We start from the raw sequence: 22,552 nt of genomic DNA, 5'->3' as shown, positions 1-22,552 counted from the left end.
TCGATCAGAAAGGTCGGCAGTTTGGCGGTTCAAATCCCTAGTGCTGCCCAACAGTGAGATCCTATTACTTGTCCCAACTTCTGCCAACTTAGCAGTTCGAAAGCACATAAAAAATGCAAGTAGAAAACTAGGGACCACCTTTGGTGGGAAGGTAATTGTGTTTTGTGCTCCTTCGGCCTTTAGTCATGCCGGCCACATGACCACGGAGACGTCTTCGTACAGCGCTGGTTCTTGGGCTTTGAAACGGAGATGAGCACCACCCCCTAGAGTCGGGAACAGCTAGCATATATGTGCGAAGGGAACCTTTACCTTTACAAGTTGGTTGCTGTTACTTACCTGAATTGCCAAGCTGTTTATAGAATCGGTATTCTAAATGTAGCTGAGGAGCTCTGGATTTGATAGGTTCCTAGAAAAAAGAAAAGTTATAAATCCTACAGCCATACTTGTTAATGAAACAAGAGATAATTGCAAACAAGCAACGAATGTGAGGCAGTGATTGTGAAAGGCAGGGAACTTAGGCTGCAGGCTTATCTGACTGAACGGGACATGCCTCTAAGTCAATGTTCGCATAGGAGAGGACCATTCATGAAGCTCCTCAAGCCAACTCAGCATAGAAGATGGGTGGTCATTAAAAGTCCACTCATCTTCTTCAGTCTAAACCTCCAATTGTGTAGCAACCACAACTCCCAGAATTCTTTCTAAAAAACCAAAGTGGCAATGCCAGCTAGGCATTTGGGGATCCAGAATCCCAACACTTCTGGAAAAAATGCAATCAGGAGGACTATATGAAAGAAGGAGGGACAAATTGTTAAGAATGGCTGTGATAGCAAAACCGAAGAACTCGCCAAGTTCTAACTCTTTCCAGTAATTATGTGGGGGGGAAGATAGACCAACATATCACCAATTTTAGAAGCACGGTCACATTAGTAAGCCTCAACAAGAACAAGCTGGAGCCTTGTGGTATTTGAAAGGCCAATTGTTATGAGCCAAGCATTTGTGGGATTTTCATCAAACCAAATGGAGAACAAACCCCCAAACGTTTCACCGCTGCTCTCAACTTTTGAAGCGTCACTAGAGTGCCTGGCCTACAGAAGGACAACTTTAAGACTTGTGGACTTCAACTCCCAGAATTCCCATGCTGGTTGGAGAATTCTGAGAGTTGGATGTCTACATATCTTGGCTAAGGTTGAAAAACACTGATCTAGTTTATTAGGAACTAGCCGATAACCCGGCGTTGCCGGGGCAATTAATTTATAGGGGGCAAATGTCCGGACCAAATGTAATTTCTAATGTTGGATTTTCTCCTTTATCAGAGGGAGCGCCCTTGCAAAAACTGTGAAGCCATTACCATGGCAACTCCACTGCGCTGTACAGTAGAAGCCATTTTATGGTAGTACAGTAGAAGCAATGTTAAGGCACAACAGGCTGCATCTTAACAGAAGACACACTTCAAGGGGTTTTAGGGGTGTCTTACCCCCACAGTATTTATTTCCAGAGAGTAAGTCATCTGTGTACCAAGTTTGATTGAAATTGTTCCAAGGCGTTCCAGAGTTATGCTGGAACACACACGTACGTACGTACGTATATACGTGTGTGTGTTGCATTTGTTCTGATAAATAAATAAAGGGAGACTAGTATAGATCTATTTCAAGCTATTTAGCTCTCATCAGCTAGCCATACCCTTACTGGGAATCGAACCTTATTTATTTATCAGCACAAATGCAACACAAATGTAACAAGGCAACATAAAAAAAATGGCTTTGTGCTTGGATGGCTCCCAGAGTGAGCCGACAGACAGAAAAGGGAAGCAATATAGTCGCTCCCATATTTGGGCATACCAGGGGTTGTGACACAATATATATAACGATAGATAGATATATAGATATAGATACACACACACACACACACACAAACACACACACACACACATATAAATGGGAAGAAAAAAAGGACCAGCTTCAAAACCCGACAACAATATGAAATAAGCTTACCAACTTGATTGCTACATATTCATTTGTGTAGAGGTTCTTCCCTGTAAAATAAGAAAGGGAATTAAGACAAGGAAAGAAAAACAAACATTTCCCATTTAGGATCACCGCACTGGGAGATCACAGGAGAGAGTTCTGTGCAGAAAATATACTAATTTCTGATTTCTAATTTAGGGGCATAGTGGTGGATTGAAAAAAAGACTGCACAAATCATGAACACAAAACCTGCTTATTGAACGACAACGATTCATTGACCACAAGACCAAATTTAAATCTCCTGCAAGAAAACCTTTGGTTGATGCAAAGTAAAAACGCACACAAGATGAAAAACGACAGTGCTTTTCTTTTAGAGGCAAAAATATAGAAGAGGTTTGCCACTGTCTTTTTCAAATGTCCAGTCTAGCCTACAGCCAGACCCTGGCATTTTCCTGCAGTGTCCCTTTCAACCTAGTCTGACCTTGTTTAGCTTCTAAAATCAGTAAAGAACCCCCCCCCCCCAGTTGCAAAACTCAATGAAAAGAATCTAACACAGATAAGAAGGGAGAGGTTTCTCTTTTTAAGAGTCCAGAGACAGGAAATGTCAACTAAACAAAACCACACATGGCTTTCAAAACTGATAACCTGACCATGATTCAGTTTATCAGTCATTTAAGTGTCATCTCCTTTTTTCACCCCCAAAAGTAGGATACCCGTTATTAGCTGGATACCCGTGCTTTGCAATGAAACTATGTGATCGGGCAATGCAGGAGAAATCTTCAGTTCAATCTGTTGACTCAGTGGGGGTTGGTGATTGAACACAGAAGGGAATATCGCTCCCACCACCTTGAGTCCGGCAGCAGTTCCATAGGTGGAAGGCGTAAAGATTTTGGTAAGCAACCGACATTTAGTACTGTAAGGAGCCCCAAACCACTCCAGAGTAAAGGAGTGGAATGTCTGCCAGTTTGAACTGAGGTAATAAGATGTGAGGCAACGGGCAGTTGGAACAGAGTTCTTTTCAGGTGGGGAGGGGGAGTAGAACTCCTTAGCATCAGAGAGTGTTAATTGCTATGTAAATAATACTAATGATCTGATGGTCATTTTGAAAAATCCTTTCTTAGCGAGCACCTAGAAGCCAAGAGGAACATGCATGCCAAATTTCAAGTTTATAGGCTTTAAGGTTCTGGAGATTTCGTGATGAGTGAGTGATATTTGGCTTTTATATATATACGGTAGATTTCCCACATTCATGGTTAAAAGGCAACACACAGGACTTGCTTCATAGAGAGAAAGGACTGTAAATCAGGCCAGTGTAATATGGGGCCTGCTGGCATTTGTAAAAAAGTCAATTCAATTCAATATTGCCACACTTTGCTGATGCCAGGAAGAATCGGCTGCCATTATCCTAGAACACCTGCTGATGAATCTCACCGATGACGCCAGGTCCATCATTGCTGCCAGTCTGCCAGACACTAAACAACTAACTGGCACACCAGCTATTCCTTTGTGGCCCACAATTATTTTTAATTTTATCAATGTAATCCTTTCTCTAAGCTGTGCAGGCCTGCTGTAGACAGAAACAGACGATTTATGAATGCAAGCAGCTTAGATGAAGTCCATGTACACACAGCCATTGTGTACACAGCCTACTCAAACACATTTAGAGAAACAGTGATCACTACTATCTTGGAAGGGATTCCTCTCGTCATAAAGACTTTATTTCCTACTGAAATCCTATAAATCAGGTCCTTTATTCTGTATCCTACACTCAATGAGATATACCAGTGATGGCGAATCTTTTTGGCACCAAGTGCTCAAACCGGAAGGTGTGTGCATGTGCATGCGCCGGAGCACCGGAAACCCGAAGACCAGCTGGCCGGTGCGGGCATGACTGTTTTTTGGCCATTTTGAGGGCTGTTTTTGGCCATTTTGGGGGCTGTTTTCTGGCACTCCGGCACCCATGAAGATCAGCTGGCAACAGCGCACGTGCCCACAGAGAGGGCTCTGAGGGCCACCTCTGGCACGCATGCCATAGGTTCACCATCAGGGAGATATATCGTAGGTAATCCTCGATTTACAACCACAATTGAAGCCAAAATTTCTCTTAAATATAAAAAATTCCAAGTTTCCACGGTCACTTCCCCTAAAAATTGCTGACGGTTCCACTTTGTCTATTAACCTTCAATATTAGTTAGTATGATATTATTGGTTAATATCTAATTCCACTGAGATTAAATTAGAAACCTCATTGCTGGCTTTCCAAAAAGTAGTAAAAGCCGAGGCCAAGCCTCTGGGGACTGAATGGTCACCATTCCACTTCAGGTTTAGTGGGTTATTGCCTTTTTAATCCACTTTCACATTTTTACTCTGTTTTATGTTGTAAAAAGCCACTAAAATGCATGGATGGATGGATGGATGGATGGATGGATGGATGGATGGATGGATGGATGGATGGATGGATGGATGGATGGATGGATGGATGGATGGATGGATGGATGGATGGATGGATAGAGACGTATATACAGGTAGTCCTATACAGGTATAGTCACAGTTGAAGCCAAAATTTCTGTTGCTAAACAAGACAGTTGTGAAGTGAGTTTTGCTCCATTTCACGACCTTTCTTGCCACAGTTGCTAAGTGAATCACTGCAATTGTTAAGTTAGTAACATGGTGGTTAAGTGAATCTGGCTTCCCCATTGACTGACTTTGCTTGTCAGAAGGTTGCAAAAGGTGATCGCATGACTACAGGACACTGCAACTGTCATAACTGTGAGTCAGTGGCCAAGTATCTGAATTTTGATGATGTGACCATGGGGATGCTGCAACGGTTGTGTGGGGAAATGGTCATAAGTCTGGCTGTGGGGTTTGTTCTGCATTCTTAAGGAGCCGATTATTTTAACTGATGTCTTGCATTGCTCCTTTCCCTGGTTTGAATGCTTTCCTTCTTGTTGCTTGGTTAGCCAGCTGGAGTTATTGGATTAAGGATGGGCTGCCATATACAATTTGCAAAATAAACAAATAAATGAGCCTCCCAGGTATGGTTAGATGATTAATGCCCTCATTGTTACTACTTCAATCGGTTGTGGGAAAATCATCCACCTGGTTCAGCCTGAACGGTTGATTGGCGGTAGTCACCAATCACAGCAGGTGGCAGAATCTAACCAACCCTGGCTGATTTTAGGGAAGCTAAACAGGACTGGACCTTGTTGGTGTTATTAGGCAGAGCATGCTTGAAAATCCCAGAGCTATAGATTGGGAAGGCAAAAAGCCACCTGGGAGGAAGCAATGAGAATGTTTCCAGTAAAACTTCAGAGACATAAGAGAAATATAACCAAGAAGAGTCCAGTCAAACTCGAGGGAACTTTTCATTTTTAGTAGGTTCAGGTGGTCCTAGACTTACGACCACTATGGGGGCCAGAATCTATGTTGCTTAAGCAAGTTGGTGGTTAAGTGAGTTGCGCCCAATTTTACAATCTTATTTGCCATGGTTTTTAAGTCAATCATTGCCGTTAAGTGAATCCGGGTTCCTCCATTGACTCTGCTTGTTGGAAACCATCTGGAAAGTTCGCAAATGGCGACTGCCTGACCCTTTGACGGATGCCCCGATTAAACCATGAGTCTCGGGTAACCTGGGAGACAGCCTTGAGAAAGATATGCACGGAATGTGCTTCTGTGTGTGACTGCCGTGCTGCATCGTCAGTTCCCCATCCCCCTTGCCTATGGCAATAGCAGTTAGACTTATATACCGCTTCATAGGGCTTTCAGCCCTCTCTAAGCGGTTTACAGAGTCAGCATATTGCCCCCAACAACAATCTGGGTCCTCATTTTACCCACCTCAGAAGGATGGAAGGCTGAGTCAACCCTGAGCCGGTGAGATTTGAACAGCCGAACTGCAGAACTGCAGTCAGCTGAAGTAGCCTGCAGTGCTGCATTTAACCACTGCAACACCTCGGCAATTCAAGAGAGGGCCAGGGATGCTTTGTGTGTTGACACCTTGGACACTGAACTGTCCTAAATACAAGGCAATGGCCAAGTGCCAAATTTTGATCACATGACTGTGGAGATGCAGTGATGGTTCTAAGTAGAAGGACCTATTGTAAGGACCGTTTTTTAAATGTTACCGTATTTTTCGGAGTATAAGACACACCTTTTTTCCTCAAAAAAGAGGGTGAAAATCTGGGTGCGTCTTATACACTGAATACAGCATTTTTGGCCTCCCGAAACCCCACCCCCTTTGCAAAACAGCCCACATTTGCTCATTTTTGCCCTTCCCCAGCCCCCAGGATCACTCTGGAAGCCTCCTAAAGGCTTTTATAAGATATGGGATTTATTTTATCAATGGTTAGATAAAAAATATGGAAATGAAAGATACTAGAGAATGTTATCAATACAATGAATAATAGAATGATACTGAATATAATATAAAGATATACTATTATTGGATAGATTGAAGATGATGTAATGAACTGTTATAATATAAATGAACCCAATATTTACTATATCTCATGTAAAATGAAGGAATAATAGTGATAGTCAAACAAATGAGATATAATGATAATACTGCATACAAACATATTTGATTTGATATTATGTGATTTATATAAATTGCAAGTGATGACTATGGAAAGAATGCACAAAAACCTTGTCACCAATAAACACACTGTATGGAATGGAAGATGGTTCTATGTTTTATGTCTTGTTTGTCTATGTCTGTCCAAAAAGCTTTTTATTAAAAAAAAAAAGAATATTATGCATAAAATGAAGTAATAATAGTTATAGTCATATAAATGATTAACAATGATAATAATGTATACATATACTAGATTGATAATATGAAATTTTATATAACTTGTAAGTGAGGACAATGGAGAGGATACATAAAAATTTTGTAACCAAATATAAACAATTTTACAAAATAAAATATAAAGATGTAATATTAGTGGATGGTTTTGGAATGCCATAATCATGTAAATTTATTTTAAACTTACTTCCACTGTTACTTCCTTTTATGTGAGATATTCTCTCACATAAAAGGAAGTAACAGTGGTTGTAGTAAAATAAATGTTTAATAATGATAATAATTGTATACATATATATTAGATGGATAATATGAGATTCTATATAAATTGTAAGTGAAGACTGTGGTGAGGGAGTACAAAGGTTTTGTAACCAATCGACACACTGTATGTAACTGGAGGATGGTTTTTAATGTTTTATGCCTGTTTGTTTGTTTGTTCAAAAATAAAAAAAATGGGGGGAAAAGAGTTCAAGTCACCTTATTTCTTTCCCATCCTTTATCAGGTAATTGACTTTCTGGTTTTTCCTTGATTAGGTTAAAAACCTTAGAACAATTATTCTTTGATTTACTCCAGCAGGGCACAGATTTCTGTCTGAAGTTCTTAATCATGAGTTGCCATTCCCGAATCCCATTTTTAAAGCATCTAACAGAATATAATAGAATAACAAGTTGGAAAGGTCTTCTAGTCCAACTCCCTGCTTAGGCAGGAAACCCTACACCACTTCAGACAAATGGCTATCCAACATCTTCTTAAAGACTTCCAGTGTTGGGGCATTCACAACTTCTGGAGGCAAGTTGTCCCACTGATTAATTGTTCTCACTGTCAGGAAATTTATCCTCAGTTTTAAGTTGCTTCTCTCCTTGATTAGTTTCCACCCATTGCTTCTTGTCCTGCCCTCGAGGTGCTTTGGAGAGTAGCTTGACTCTCTCTTCTTTGTGCAACCCCTGAGATATTGGAAGACTGCTATCATGTCTCCCCTAGTCCTTCTTTTCATTAAACTAGACATACCCAGTTCCTGCAACCGTTCTTCATATATTTTAGCCTCCAGTCCCCTAATCCTCTTTGTTGCTGTTCTCTGCACTCTTTCCACAGTCTCTGCATTTTTTTTTACATTGTGGCAATCAAAACTGGTTGCAGTATTCCAAGTGTGGCCTTACCAAGGCATTATAAAGTGGTATTAACACTTCATGTGATCTTGATTCTATCCCTCTGTTTATACAGCCTAGAACTGAGTTGGCTTTTTTGGCAGCTGCTGCACATGGCTGGCTCATATTTAAATGGTTGTCCACTGGGACTCCAAGATCCCTTGTGATACTCTTCAGCCAAAACTCATAACTCTTCCGTCTTTCTCCTCGCAATCCCTCTTGGCCTACGTAGACCATCATCTTAAGAAACACACACCATGTTCCCAGGGACTAAATCCCTCCTGTCAACACCGTGTCCATGGCCAGCTACTCTTGTGTGATATTTATATTTTATTTCCCTCTCAAGTCTTCCTCTGTAAACTGGAAGGATGGATTCAGACCAAGAGGAACCTTTTAAAAATATGTTGGAATGGTAGATTCATTTCAAAACACTCAACTAACAAGCAGGCATTCAAGGCTTTCTTTTTTAAGGCCGATGGGTGGAGAAGCTTAATGCCCTTCAGGATCTAATTCCTTTGTTGGCCACAGCAACATTGCCCAATTTTCTCTTTAAATGATACATTTATAGCGCCCTATTTAATACTTAAATATTTGCTTTTACGTGGGTGCTGACTGCAAACATGCAAACCGAAAACAAGTACAGAATGAAACCAGTACCACCCTAGCAGGCTTTGTTTTTTTGTTTTTGTTTTTTAAAAACACCTCTGTATAAATTTCACTTTTGTTAGTTCGATTGAAGTCACAAAAAGTGTGAAACTTTAAGAATGCCATGAAATGTTGATTGAGCAAACAGATTAGAAAGGGGAGGGGAACAGGGGGAGGGGGAATATGTACATTACTTCCTTAATTAGAGCTTCCAAACCGTGGCCCGACAAAACCGCGCTCGTCAAAATAGCGGCGACAAAACCGCGTCGCTAAAGCCGCGACATCATCACCGCGACGTCATCACCGCGGCGACAACAGCGCGGCGACAGAAAGCTGATTTAAATTAAGGTAAGGTTTAGGATTAGGTTTAGGGGTTTGGTTTAGGTTTAGGTTTAGATTTAGGTTTAGGTTTAGGGTTAGGGTTAGGCTTAGGCTTAGGGTTAGGTTTAGGGTTAGGGTTAGGGTGCTGAGTGCTTCGGAAGGCGCAGATTTGCCCTCCGCGGTTATGTCGTCGCGCTAGGGTCACTTTTTTCCTTAGTGCTTCGGACGGCGCGGATTTGCCCTCCGCGCTTATGTCGGCGCGGATAAGGGCTTCACGGTTTTGTCGGTGAACCCTTCCAAACGTGGAAAGAGGATACCATCAAACATGCAGTTACCAAAACCTTTGTATATTTTTAACATTTCAGGGGCCTAAGGCAGCAGTCCCAAATCTTGGCTTGGTGGGCCGGCTGGGGAAGGGAGAGGGGAATTGGGCAAGTGGAAGGCCGGTGCACAAAACGAGGACGAGCGGCAGGCTGGCGTGCACACACGCGATTACCCACCAGTCTGTTGCTAACGCTGCCCAATTCCAAATAGGCAATGGCCAGGCAGTGGGCCGCGGTCCAGAGATTGGAGACCCCTGGCCTAAGGGACAAACTGTCCTCCTTAAAATCTGTAGAAGGCCGAAATATTTTCTCCTTAAAAGCTCGTGACAGCATACGTGCATGTGCCCACATCCATAATGCAATGGGCCTTGCAATGCGCATGTGTGCATGACCCCTCCAGTGTTCTCCCACCCACCCACCCCATGCATGCACGCGACACCCCCGTGCCCCATTTTGGGCCTAGCAGGCCTCCCTGAAGCCTCCTGAAACAAAAAAAGGGTCATGGGCGTAGTTGCCCCCCTCTGCGGTCTCCCCCGCTTCCCGTATATGCGCGCCCAACCCCTCCACCCATCCCATGCATGTACGCGTCTTCCGCATGCACAGCAGCAACCCAGTGGGTGGTGGGTGTGCATGCGCAGTGGAGCTGAGCTGGGCGAAGGCTCGCACACCTGCAGAGAGGATTCCGCGTAGCACACGTGCCATAGGTTCGCCATCACGGGTCTAGGCTTTGACCATTTCTGGAGTATGGTTGTCAAGCTGCAATGAAAGCGTTTCGAATAGTCCTCAACTAAGAAGAAAAATTGGGTCTGGGATTCCATTGCTAACAAGACGATTGCTAACCGTGTCAAGAAAGGTTTTAAATGGGGCAAAACTCACTTAATAAATGTCTCACTTAACAAAAGAAATTCTGTGCTTGTAAGTTGGAGGCTACCTGTAATAGGAGCCATGGTGGTACAGTGGTTAAGAGTGCAGTATTGCAAGCTAATTCTGCCTATAGCCAGGAGTTCAATACTGACAGGGTTCAAGGTTGACTTTGCTGTCCATCCTTCCAAGGTGGGTAAAATGAGAACCCAGATTGTTGGAGGGCAATAGGCTGACTCTGTAAACCGCTTAGAGAGGGCTGTAAAAGCCCTGTGAAGCACTATATAAGTCTAAGTCCTATTGCTATTCCAAAGAGTTATTAAAAGAATGGTTGTAAGTCGAGGATTACTTGTATGTGACCCTTGAGTTAATGAAATTTGCTCCTTCGTGCATCAAAAGATTTTGAAGATTGCTTCTTCAAAAACACATTAAAAAAAATCACATGATTATTTTTTATCATAATTAGATAATATATTTATCGCCCCAAAATGGATGTTCTCCAATAAAAGTACAGGAGGGGCAATTAGCAATAACTGGGGATGTGATAAAAGACAAATTTGTTTTGAGTTAATACCAAAAAATCCCTATGTTGAATGAATTCAATACATTTGCTAGGATTGCCTTTCCCCCGGATGTTTCACATTAAGAGCTATGATCTGAGATCTGCAAAATACACCTAGGGTGGTCAAGCCAAATCTCCTTTCTATAGGTAAAGGTTCCCATCTCACATATGTACTAGTCGTTCCCGACTCTAGGGGGTGGTGCTCATCTCCGTTTCAAAGCCGAAGAGCCAGCACTGTCGGAAGATGTCTCCATGGCCATGTGGCCGACATAACTAAACGCCGAAGGTGCACGGAATGCTATTTCAGCTTCCCACCAAAGTGGTCCCTATTTTTCTACTTGCATTTTTACGTGCTTTCGAACTGCTAGGTTGGCAGAAGCTGGAACAAGTAACGGGAGCTCACTCCTGTTTCGAATTCGAACCGCTGAACTGCCGACCTTTCTGATCAACTTCACCAATCTGTTGTTTGTTTGTTTGTTTGTTTGTTTGGAAAAAAAACCTAGCTATCGTACTATAGCGCAGGCATCTCCAACCTTGGCAGCCAGGAGGACTTCAACTCCCAGAATTGGAGACCCCTGCTGTAGAGAACCATTCACTGGCTGCTCCCTTCTCCTCCTCCCGGCTAACGAGGCCTACCGTAAATATTTCAATTATATTGCAACGTGCTGGAGGTCCCACACAAATTTAATGTTGGAACATGAATACATTTAGTCATTGCTAAAAAGCTGTGAGCCATCACCCCCCTCTTCCCAAAGTAATTTGTCCTTGCATTTCATTAGTGCAATGCATCATCCCAGCACCTGCTTCCTTGCATCATGCAGACTTCCTCGCTGACCTTTGATTTCTAAATACTCACAAGTATTTACAAGGAAGGAAGGAAGGAAGGAAGGAAGGAAGGAAGGAAGGAAGGAAGGAAGGAAGGAAGGAAGGAAAGGAAAGGAAAGGATGAAAGGAAGGATGAAAGGAAAGAAAGAAGGAAGGAAGATTGCAATAAAACAGGGAAGATATGCTTTTATTTCCAGGCCTGTTACACACCAGATTTGGGTATCCTTGGGAGAGAAGCCAATGTACTACCACCATTGTTGTTGTTAGTTGTGAAGTCGTGTCTGATCCATCGTGACTCCATGGACAACGTTCCTCCAAACCTTCCTGTCCTCTATCATCCTCTGGAATCCATTTAAGTTCATGCCAACTGCTTCGGGGACTCCATCCAGCCACCTCATTCTCTCCCATCCCCTTCTTTTGCCCTCCATCTTTCTCAGCACTAGGCTCTTCTCCAGTGAGTCTACCACCATACTCATGATCAAAATAAGAACCACTTTGAGGAAGAAATTATGTGCTGTGCTGAAAGTTTTCCCAACCTCAAAATATTCTGGTTGACGTTCCCAACTGCACCTCTTTTTCAGGAGGAAAAAAAAACAGAGCTAAGCACAACAATGTGTAGATCTATATACCATTTGTGCTCTGGATACAGATAATCCTGAGTTAAGATTGGTGACTTAGCCACTGTTCAAATTTGCAATGGCCTTCTCTGGGGGTAAGGATTCAGATTCCAGTGGCTAGCCACCCCCCCTGTGGTCACATGACCATACTTCAGACACTTGGGAATGTCCACACATATGGTTGTCCCAAAGGTGCTTTTTCAGGAGGCAACTGGATTTTCTTGTTTTTTTTCCTTTGAAGACGTGGCGCTTCTCATCCAAGAAGCTTCTTCAGTGCTGATTGGATGGTGGGGAACGGAAGGATTTATATTCCTTGCAGGCAGCTGGCCATTTGCATCCTATTAGAGGTTCGCTAAAGCATCTGGAGTTTTATCTGCGTCCTTAGGGGGTCACTTGAGTAGTGCTAATGGTTCCTGTAGTCTGCAACCTTTTATCTGGAAATCCATTCCTACACCCACCCCCCCAAACATTTGAAGGGTGTCCATCCCAAATTGTACAGCTGAAAGTCTGTTGAGATTCTCAGTCATCCAGGTAAACCTCCAAATGTTTCAACAAACCTCTAAAAGGATGCAGATGACCAGCTGACTGCAAGGAATCTAAATCCTTCCATTCTCCACTATCCTGTCAGAGCTGAAGAAGCTTCTTGGATGAGAAGCGAAACACCTTCAAAGAAAAACCAGAAAGTCTAGTTGCCTCCTGTAAAAAGCACCTTTGGGACAACTATGACCTGGATGACAGAGAATCTCTACAGACACATACATGGTTGTTTGCAGTGTCCCGCAGTCATGTGACTGTATTTGGCCAACATTTTTGATGAGAACCATCTGGTTTTTCGGCAAAACTGGCTTATAGCGAACCACCGGTTCCTTTAATGACAGCTTAACAATCGCTGCCAAAAAAGTTGTAAAATCGGGTTGGTTATATGAGTGACCCGATTTACAACTGTCACAACCTATGACCATGATGGCTAGGCTGCATCACAGTCGTAACTCAAGGACTGCCTCTATACTCAATATGGTCCTATCTTTGAAAGCAGCTTGGATTCAAAACTGTGTTGACTCATTTTGCCTTGATCCTATGGTTAACCCACACTGAAAGAACCATTGTCTACCTACATGGACTTCTGAATTCGTTTCCAAACTCACCCTTCTCCCAAATCTTTGATATACACATTCTTGGCATTCTGCAAGTTATCTCTGAGATAGATAGATAGATAGATAGATAGATAGATAGATAGATAGATGGATGGATGGATGGATGGATGGATGGATGGATGGATGGATGGATGGATGGATGGATGGATGGATGGATGGATGGATGGATGGATAGATGATAAATAGATAGATAGATAATAGATAGATGATAAATAGATAGAGATAGATAAATGATAGATAGATAGATGATAGATAGATGATAAATATAGAGAGATAGAGAGATAGATAGAGATAGATAGATGATAGATAGATAGATGATAAATAGACAGATGATAGATAGATAGATAGATAGATAGATAGATAGATAGATAATAAATAGATAGATGATAAATAGAGATAGATAATAAATAGATATAGATATAGATAGATATAGATAGATAAATTGATAGATAGATAGATGATAGATAGATAGATGATAGATAGATGATAGATAGATAGATACTCTGTTTTCCTGAAAATAAGACCTCCTTGGATAATAAGCCCAATTGGGGTTTTGAGCGCATGCGCTAAAATAAGCCCTCCCCAAAAATGTTTAACCGCATGCGCAGCCGGTCCCCATTTGCTCTGGTTGCTTGCTGCACAAACAACACAAAGTGAGGAGGCAAGGCTGGGGAGGGGGGGGGAAACATGCCCTATGCATCCCAGACGCCCTTACCTAACGCTCACTCCCGCAACCTTAGCCACCGCGCCTCTTCTGTCATGCTAATGGTCGCCGCAAAAAGAGTGGCAGGCCCAGCAATGCGCAACACAGCAGCAGCCATGAGGTGACCATGTTCACCGTCTCCTGCACCTCAAAAATAAGACCTCCCCGAAAATAAGACCAAGCATTTATTTCAGAGGTCAAACGGGGAAACACAGTAGATTGATGGATGGATGGATGGATGGATGGATGGATGGATGGATGGATGGATGGATGGATGGATGGATAATTGAAGGAGGAAATTTGAGAAATGATTATACCCTAAAGGCATGTTGCATTAACTGTAATTAATTAATGTTAATAACCTACACCCACTATAGGGTTTTAATTAAGTCTCTTTCAACTGCTTAGCAAACTTGGTGAGACAAGGCTGCTGCACAGTGCCCCCCATCACTTGTGGCAACTGAGTGTGCAGAGTGAAATGAGGAGGAACAGCGCTGCTCCTTCCCCACTGCAGCACCAGTGAAAAACTATGAGCCGAGGTGGCGCAGTGGTTAAATGCAGCACTGCAGGCTACTGCTAGATCAGCAGTTCAGCGGTTCAAATCTCACCGGCTCAGGGTTGACTCAGCCTTCCATCCTTCCGAGGTGGGTAAAATGAGGACCCGGATTGTTGGGGGCAATATGCTGACTCTCTGTAAACCGCTTAGAGAGGGCTGAAAGCCCTATGAAGCGGTATATAAGTCTACTGCTATTGCTATTGCTATGAGAAAAACTACGCAGAAATGCTTACAGAAACAAAAAGCAGGTTTGCTCTGCCTAGGAAGCAGAGAAAGCATGAGAAAAAAGCTCAGGCTGGAGCCACCCTTATTTACTAACATGAGGAAGGGAAGGGAACAGTCAGCTTTCCAAAACTGTGTTACTACAGCCTGGGTCAATAAAGCAGAGTTTATTTATATTCTTTCAAATTATATGATTTATATAGCCGCCCATCTCACACAAGTGACCGGGATTAAAAATGCAAAAAAATAATAATCAGGCGTATAACTCTTCATGCCCAAGGACAAAACCACTCACAGAAGAAGAAAAAAGGCACAACAGTAATAGCAAAGCTCATTTAGCCTCCTGACTCAAACACCCAGGAAACAGCCAGGTGCCTTACAAAAGGCAATCAATCAATCAATCAGAATAGAACTGGAAGGGACCTTAGAGGTCTTCTAGTCCAATCCCTGCTCAAGGAGGAGACCCTATACCCGTGATGGCAAACCGATGGCATGTGTGCCAGAGGTGGCACACAGAACCCTCTGTGGGCATGCACGCTGTCTCCAGCTGCTCTATTGGTTTCAGGTGTGCATGAAAACATCCCAAAAACGCCCTGAAAACATCCCAGAAAACATCCAGAAAACGTCCCTAAAAATGGTCTGAAAAACAGCCCCCAAAACAGCCTAAAAACGGTCTGAAAAAAAACAGGCATGCGCACATCAGCTGGTCTTTGGGTTTCCAGTGGTGCGGCATGCACACATGCATGTGCGTTCCAGTTTGGGCACTCGGTGCTGAAAAGGTTCGCCATCACTGCCCTATACCATTTCGGACAAATGGCTGTCCAGTCTCTTCTTAAAAACCTCTAGTGAGAAGGACCCATAATTTATGAATGCAAGCAGTTCTTAGCTAGGAAATTCTTCCCTAATTCCAGGTTGCTTCTCTCCTTGATTAGTTTCTGTTAGGAATATAATCTAACGGTTGGGTTGGCAATATATAAATCATGTAACAATATTGTACCTGTTTCTTTAAATCATACTGTAAAATGTGATTGGTTGCTGTTTTCCTCAATCGGCCATAAGAGGGAACCAGAATGACGGTTAGCTCTCTGTTAGATGCTGGGCTGATCTGATCTGAGTGTTTTGGAAGCTGGCTGTTAGAAAGTGCCGTGAGCTATTGTAAGTTTTGCAACTGCTAGCAATCTTTGAGTACTGGACTGATTATATGATATGTTATTCCTTAACTGATGCTGGGCTGATCTGATCTGAGTGTTTTGGAAGTTGGCTGTTAGAAAGTGCCGTGAGTTATTGTAAGTTTTGCAACTGCTAGCAAACTTTGAGTACTGAACTGATTATACGATACTGGATATGATTATTCCTTAACTGAAAGACATGACTGTCTTATCCGTGTATGACTTGGACTGTTTGATGGACTCTGATACCTCTATTTCCACGAAAGTAAAAGCCTATTTAAACTGCAGTGTCTCTGTATGCTGGTTTGTGTGTTCTCCAACAACACTCTCACAACGCTTCTCTGAACGCACTGGCTCTCCCAATGGGGAGCTTACCTAACAGTTTCCTAACCTAAGAAGGTTGGGTCTGTCCAAATTTCATAGGGCAGACCTTGCCACTGAGAAGACACAACTCTTGGATCTAGCACAGAGGTGTCAAACTATTGGCCTGCGGGCCAGATGCGTCACACGCACGCCCACCTTGGCTCCGTAAAGGCAAAAAACATTACGATACGCCTCATGATGCAATCAAGTTTGAGATCTATGGTCTAGCATGATGATTTGAAAGATCTGGAGCATGCTTCTTCTACTACAGGTCCTCCTCGACTTACAAACCGGTCACTTAGCCACCCTTCAAAGTTACAACAGACCCTGAAAAGGCTACTTACGACCTGGTTCGAACTTCCAACATCTGTCTTGCCTGCCACCCATAGTCACATGACTGCATTTTGAGTGTTCTGCAACTGGCCACCATTTATAGCTGTTTGTAGCGTCTCAGTGACTGCAATTTGACACGTATCTGCGAGAAATCGGCATTTACTTCCAGTTTCTGACAAAAAGCACCCCATATCAAACAATGGGTTCGCTTAACAACCACGGTGTTCGAGTAATGACAGCCGCAAAAAAAGTCATAAGATCGTTTACAGTCACGCAATGGCCAATGTCATGACTCACCATCAAAACTGCTGGCTCAATTACAGTCGTAAGTCAAGGACTACCTACTGTGTTTTGCCTTATTTTCGGGGAGGTCTTATTATTTTTGAGGTGCAGAAGGCGGTGAGCGTGATCACCTCAAGGCTGCTGCTGTGTTGCAATATTTTTGGGGAGGGCTTATTTTAGCGCATGTGCTCAAAAGCCCGATTGGGCTCATTATCCGGGGAGATCTTGTTTTGGGGGAAACAGGGTGTACATCTGAACAGAAACAATGGGGCAAGGGCAGAACAAGAAGCAATGGGTGGAAACTAATCAAGGAGAGAAGCAACTTAGAATTAAGGAGAAAATTCCTGACAGTTAGAACAATTAATCAGTGGAACAGAAGTTGCCTCCAGAAGTTGTGAATGCTCCGACACTGGAAGTTTTTAAGAAGATGTTGGATAGCCATTTGTCTGGAACGGTATAGGGTTTCCTGCCTAGGCAGGGGGTTGAACTAGAAGACCTCCAAGGCCCCTTCCAACTCTGCTATTGTATTGTATTGTATTATTATTGTAAGCCCTACAAATAGCTTGCTCTTATGTTGTATAAGTTCAATTCTAACATATGGAATCTATTTTGGACTTGGCCTATCTCAAAGGGCTGGCAACAGTCATGAAAGCGTGTACTTTCCCTTCCTTCCCTCTTTTGTACATGAATGGTGATGTCACATGCCAAAGGTCCAGACCGGGTATTGTGACATTACAATGTCTATGTTGTCAGACTTCCTGGATCCAACTCCAGAATGAATCTTTTTTTTTTCCCTTTGCTATTATCATTAGAGCATCACAGGGGGATGCTTAGTAGCCATGAAATCTAGGAGCTGGTAAAAATAAAAACAATTAACCACTGTTGATAGGAAAGACAAACATGCTTAATGGTGGGTGTAACGGTACAGCCAGTCCTTGACTTAGCGACCACAACTGAGCCCCAAATTTCGTGGTTAACCGAGATATTTGTTACGTGACTTTTGCCCCACTTTATGATCTTTCTTGCCAGTTGTTAAATGAATCACTGCAGCTGTTAAGTGAACAACACAATGGTTAAGTGAATCTGGCTTCCCCATTGAGTATCCTTGCCAGAAGGTCGCAAAAGGGGATCACATGACGCCAGGACACTGCGACCGTCATAAATATGAATCAATTGTCAAGCATTTGAATTTTGATCATGTGACCACAGAGGAGGCTTGCAATGATCGTAAGTGTGAAAATGGTCGTAAGTCACTTTTTTCAGTGCCATTGTAACTTTGAACGGTCATTAAATGAACTGTTGTAACTCAAAGACTTACACAACTGGGGGCGGGGAGAGAGATCACAAAATACAAAGGCCTGCAAATTGAAGTAGAACGACTGTGGCAAAAGAAAGCAAAGATTGTAATATGTGTCTTGGGTGGAACCCCAAAACAACTGGAGCACGACTGGAACACCACCAGCATTGACAAAATCCCCACCAGTCAATTGCAAAAGGCAGCTTTACTTGGGACAGCTTACATCCTGCGACGATACCTTCAACTCCATCAAAAAAATGACACCTGGCTATCCCTGGTTGTTGGGAAAGGCTTGATAGGTGGATAAAAACATGCCAAATCTAGTCTAAACATCTGCCTGACAAGAGGGCAGAAGGTAAGGAAGCTCACAACTGGCTAAGAAGAAACAGGGTGATTTTATATTTCACAAGTAAGATAAAAAAGAAACATCACTTCAAAGTTTGCTGCTGAAGCTCAAGAGCATTTCAAACTCTTCTTCATCAGAAGGGTTAAAGGCAAACTGTTCAAATGACTTCATGCGTTATAAAATGCAACACTTTAATATCATGAAACAGAGTGAGCCACTTGACAATTTTACCTACTCTATTTTTTTGAGTATTTATTTATTTATTTATTAAATTGATTTAATTAATAATTAATTAATCGATTAAATCGAAAAGGGTGAAAATCTGGGTGCGTCTTATACACTGAATACAGCATTTTTGGCCTACCGAAACCCTGGTCATTTTGCAAAATGGATGTGCAGAGGGTTTGGGAGGCTTGCAAAGTGCTCCTGGGCGCTGGGGAGGGCAAAATCGAACAAAAAATGAGCCAGTTTTTCCTAATTTCAGCCCCCCCCCCAGCTCGCAGGAACACTCTACAAGCCTCCCAAAGCTCTGCATGCCCCCCCCCCCTTTTTTTTGCAAAAACGAGGTGTGCAGAGGGTTTGGGAGGCCTGCAGAGTGCAAAACCTTTTTTTTAAACAAAATTTACCTCTTCAAAATCATGGTGTGTCTTATAGTCCGAAAAATACGGGTATATTTAATTTTAAAGAGGAGTTTTCCATTCCCTGTCAATATCTCCCCCTCACCATCACAACCCCTGTAGAACAAGGCCAAAGGATTAAATGGAAATTACAGTGTGTACCAAAGGTCAGGCCCATAGATAAATTTATTACAGAAATCACATTAAATGTTAAACTCATTACCATTTTTTTGTAAGCACTTCCTCATTCGTTTGACTTATGATCTTTGAACATTCCTAAGTGCAGTAACTGTAACACAATCCCTGAAAATAATTCATTAATAAAATTAATAAAACACCAATTGATCACCGATTGATCAAACTCAAGGCCCGCAGGCTGGATCCGGCTGGTGAGGTGTTTAGAACTGGCCTACGGGGCCAACCTGGAAACAGCAAAGGGCAGGACCACGGCCCTACTGAGCTCCGTTTTAGCTAGCGGAGGGTTGCAGGATGCCGTCGCAGCCAAAAATGCAGTGTCAGCACTCCTCCATTGAATAATTAGGAAAGAAAACCATGAGACTCCATTGATAGAAATCAACTGTACTTTTACTAATTATAAATGATTAGAAGCGTAGCAAAGCGAAAGACTGATTATTTAGGCGCGAAAGCAAATGATATATAGAATAACCCATTCCCCTCCCCTTGGCATCCCAGTTACAGTCCAATCATAATTCTCCCAAGTGTCAGGTGTGAGATAACTTCGAAAGGCATCACCAAGATGGAATGTCGGTGCCGTTGGCCTTGGCGGGAAACCTCCTCTGCATGCGCAGCAAACTCCAGGATCTTCCTCCAGCACAATTAGTATTCCCCTCCCAAATACCATGCCCCCCTCCCCGTTTCAATGGCAGCCGAAGCAGCAGCAAAACAGAGGCTGACATGCAGCTTGGGAGCCCATTTTCACTGGCAGAGCGCTCGGGCCACCCTACGCACCCCCAACACAAATGACGTTGAACTGCCCCCCCTCCCTGGCCTCCCAAGTTAAACACAACCCTGATGCGGCCCTCGTTGAAATCGAGTTTGACACCCCTGCTGTAAAGGATTTTCAAAACTCCTGTTTCCAAAAAGATTATTCATCAGCCAATAGACTTAATCTCTCTCTATCACAGGTGGTATTCAGCCGGTTCGGACCAGTTCAGGTGAACTGGTAGAGAAGATCGTGGGTGGGTTAGGATCTAATCCTAGCTCTACAGCATCATATTTAGCATGTTTCTGAGGAGCGAGCAAAGCACAAGCACAAAAGACCGGGCGCATGCGTGGAAGGTGTGCGTGCGTGCAAAGCGAGTGAGCGCAGGGTCAATTGGTGGTAAAAATAAGTGAAATCCACTGCTGCTCTCTCTATATTTCTATAATCGCTCTGAGTTCCACTGGTTAAATGGGTGAATGTAGAAATTAGCATGCAAATGTGTAGAATAGAAGTTGCTTTAGGTATATAGTTGCCCGCATAATTTGCCTGATTAGTTTGTATGTATGTTCCAATGAATTCCTAAGCAAACAGAAGCTAATCCAACCTCCACATGTTACAAAGCTAAACATCATATAGAAATAATAATTTACATTTGTTTAGATTCAAACTCAAGAGAATTATGAATAACCAGGTGCCAAAATTTAGAAAGCATTCCAGTTAATTCACTGCTATTTCTTTTTTTTCTTACAGTAAAGTTGTTAATAAACTGCAAAGAGGTAGATATGAGTCATTTGATTCAAAAATAGACAGAGGAAGATAACCTCCTGATCCTTCTAATCTCTCCATTTGTTTTTGCTCTTTGGTTTACTTTCAGCAACTATACCTGGTCCTTGACTTTCAACCATTTGTTTAGTCACCCGTTGCAAGGTATAGGTAAAGGTTCCCCTCGCACATATGTACTAGTCGTTCCTGACTCTAGGGGGCAGTGCTCATCTCCGTTTCATAGCCGAAGAGCCAGTGCTGTCTGAAGACAACTCCGTGGTCATGTGGCCGGCATGACTAAACGCCAAAGGCTCACAGAACGCTGTTACCTTCCCACCAAAGGTGGTTCCTATTTTTCTACTTGCATTTTTACATGCTTTCGAACTGCGAGTTGGGCAGAAGCTGGGACAAGTAATGGGAGCTTACTCCGTTACACGGTGCTAGGGATTCGACCCGCCGAACTGCAGACCTTTCTGATTGACAAGCTAAGCATCTTAGCCACTGAGCCACCGCGTCCCTTTGTGGAGGGTATAACATCACTGAAATAAATGACTTACAACAGCTTCCCATAGCTGTTAAAGCATCCCCAAGATCACATGATCCAAATTCAAGCACTTGGCAACTGGCATGTATTTATGACAGTTGTCAGATAAAAATAATCACCATTTGTGACCTTCCCAGCCGACTTTTGGCAAGCAAAGTCAATGGGAGGAACTGAATTCTTTTAACAACCATGATTCATTTAACAACTACAGTGATTCACTTAACAAATAGCAAAAAAGGCGATAAAATTGGGCACAATTTGCTTAAAAACTAGTTTTCCCCGAAAATAAGTCCTATCCTGAAAATAAGACCTATAATGCTTTTGAGCGCATGCACCAAGATCTTCCCCCCAAAATAAGACCTAGTGAAAGGGTGGGTGTGGCCAGCACAGGAGGCAGAATAACCTAACCCTAACCTAGCTTGGCAACTGACTCACATTTATGACTGTTGCAATGTCCTTGGGGGACATGTGATCAGCTTTTGTGACCTTCTGACAAGCAAAGACAATGTGGAAGCCCGATTCACTTAACAACCATGTTACTAACTTAACAACTTCAGCAATTCACTTAACAATTGTGGCAAGGAAGGTCATAAAATGGGGCAAACTTCACTTAACAATCGTCTTGCTTAGCAATAGAAATTTCGGGCACAATTGTGGTCGTAAACCAAGGACTACCTGTAGTGTTAAAAAAAGGAAGTTGCATGGAAATGTTGAAGTGAAGGCAAGACCAAAAAATATCTCTTCAGATCCCAGTCAGATTTGCTGAAAATTTTAGCCAACATTGGAGACGTTGTTCAAAGCTTATACAACAGGGATCTGCATGGGACAGTTTTGCCAGAAGAGAAATTTTTCTAATCTCAACACAAGGAGTCACAATCCAAAGTATGCGAAATAAAAGTTCAATAACACTGAAATATTTTGGAACTGATAAAATAAAAATTAAACTCTTCAGACTTAATCACACAGGAGAAAAAGGCTTAAGGCACCTTTGCCAATTATTAAATATGCGATGAGTCTATTATATTTTGGGATAAGTGCTAATGCCAGTGGCACAGAAGACAGATACCATACAGGTGCAAGAGACAGTTGATTCTACTAAATATCTACAAAACCTGGCAGTTTCTTCAATGAAGAAACAGAAGCTGAAAAAAAATTGATATTTCAGCAAGGCAGATCTGAAATCCATCTCCAAAATAATC

At 42.6% G+C, this 22,552-nt stretch overlaps 1 protein-coding gene across 3 annotated transcripts in view; it reads right to left on the bottom strand.

Annotated features, from left to right (window-relative positions):
- Positions 1 to 22,552, bottom strand: part of CSNK1G2 (casein kinase 1 gamma 2) — a 137,336-nt gene that overhangs the window by 34,908 nt on the left and 79,876 nt on the right. For all 3 annotated transcript variants that reach the window (XM_087702869.1, XM_087702885.1, XM_087702877.1), the window contains exons 3-4: positions 1,992 to 2,032; positions 337 to 406 (exon numbers count right to left, since the gene is read on the bottom strand). In XM_087702869.1, the coding sequence (XP_087558995.1) occupies positions 337 to 406; positions 1,992 to 2,032 (111 nt within the window). The remainder of the gene's footprint in view (positions 1 to 336; positions 407 to 1,991; positions 2,033 to 22,552) is intronic.

The sequence above is a fragment of the Thamnophis sirtalis genome, unplaced genomic scaffold (assembly GCF_051295495.1).
Source record: "Thamnophis sirtalis isolate CommonGarterSnake01/CBP01778 unplaced genomic scaffold, rThaSir2_p1.2 scaffold_1, whole genome shotgun sequence".
NCBI lineage: Eukaryota > Metazoa > Chordata > Lepidosauria > Squamata > Natricidae > Thamnophis > Thamnophis sirtalis.
The sequence above is the reverse complement of the archived record's forward strand: the minus strand, read 5'-3'. Positions and strand labels throughout refer to the sequence as shown.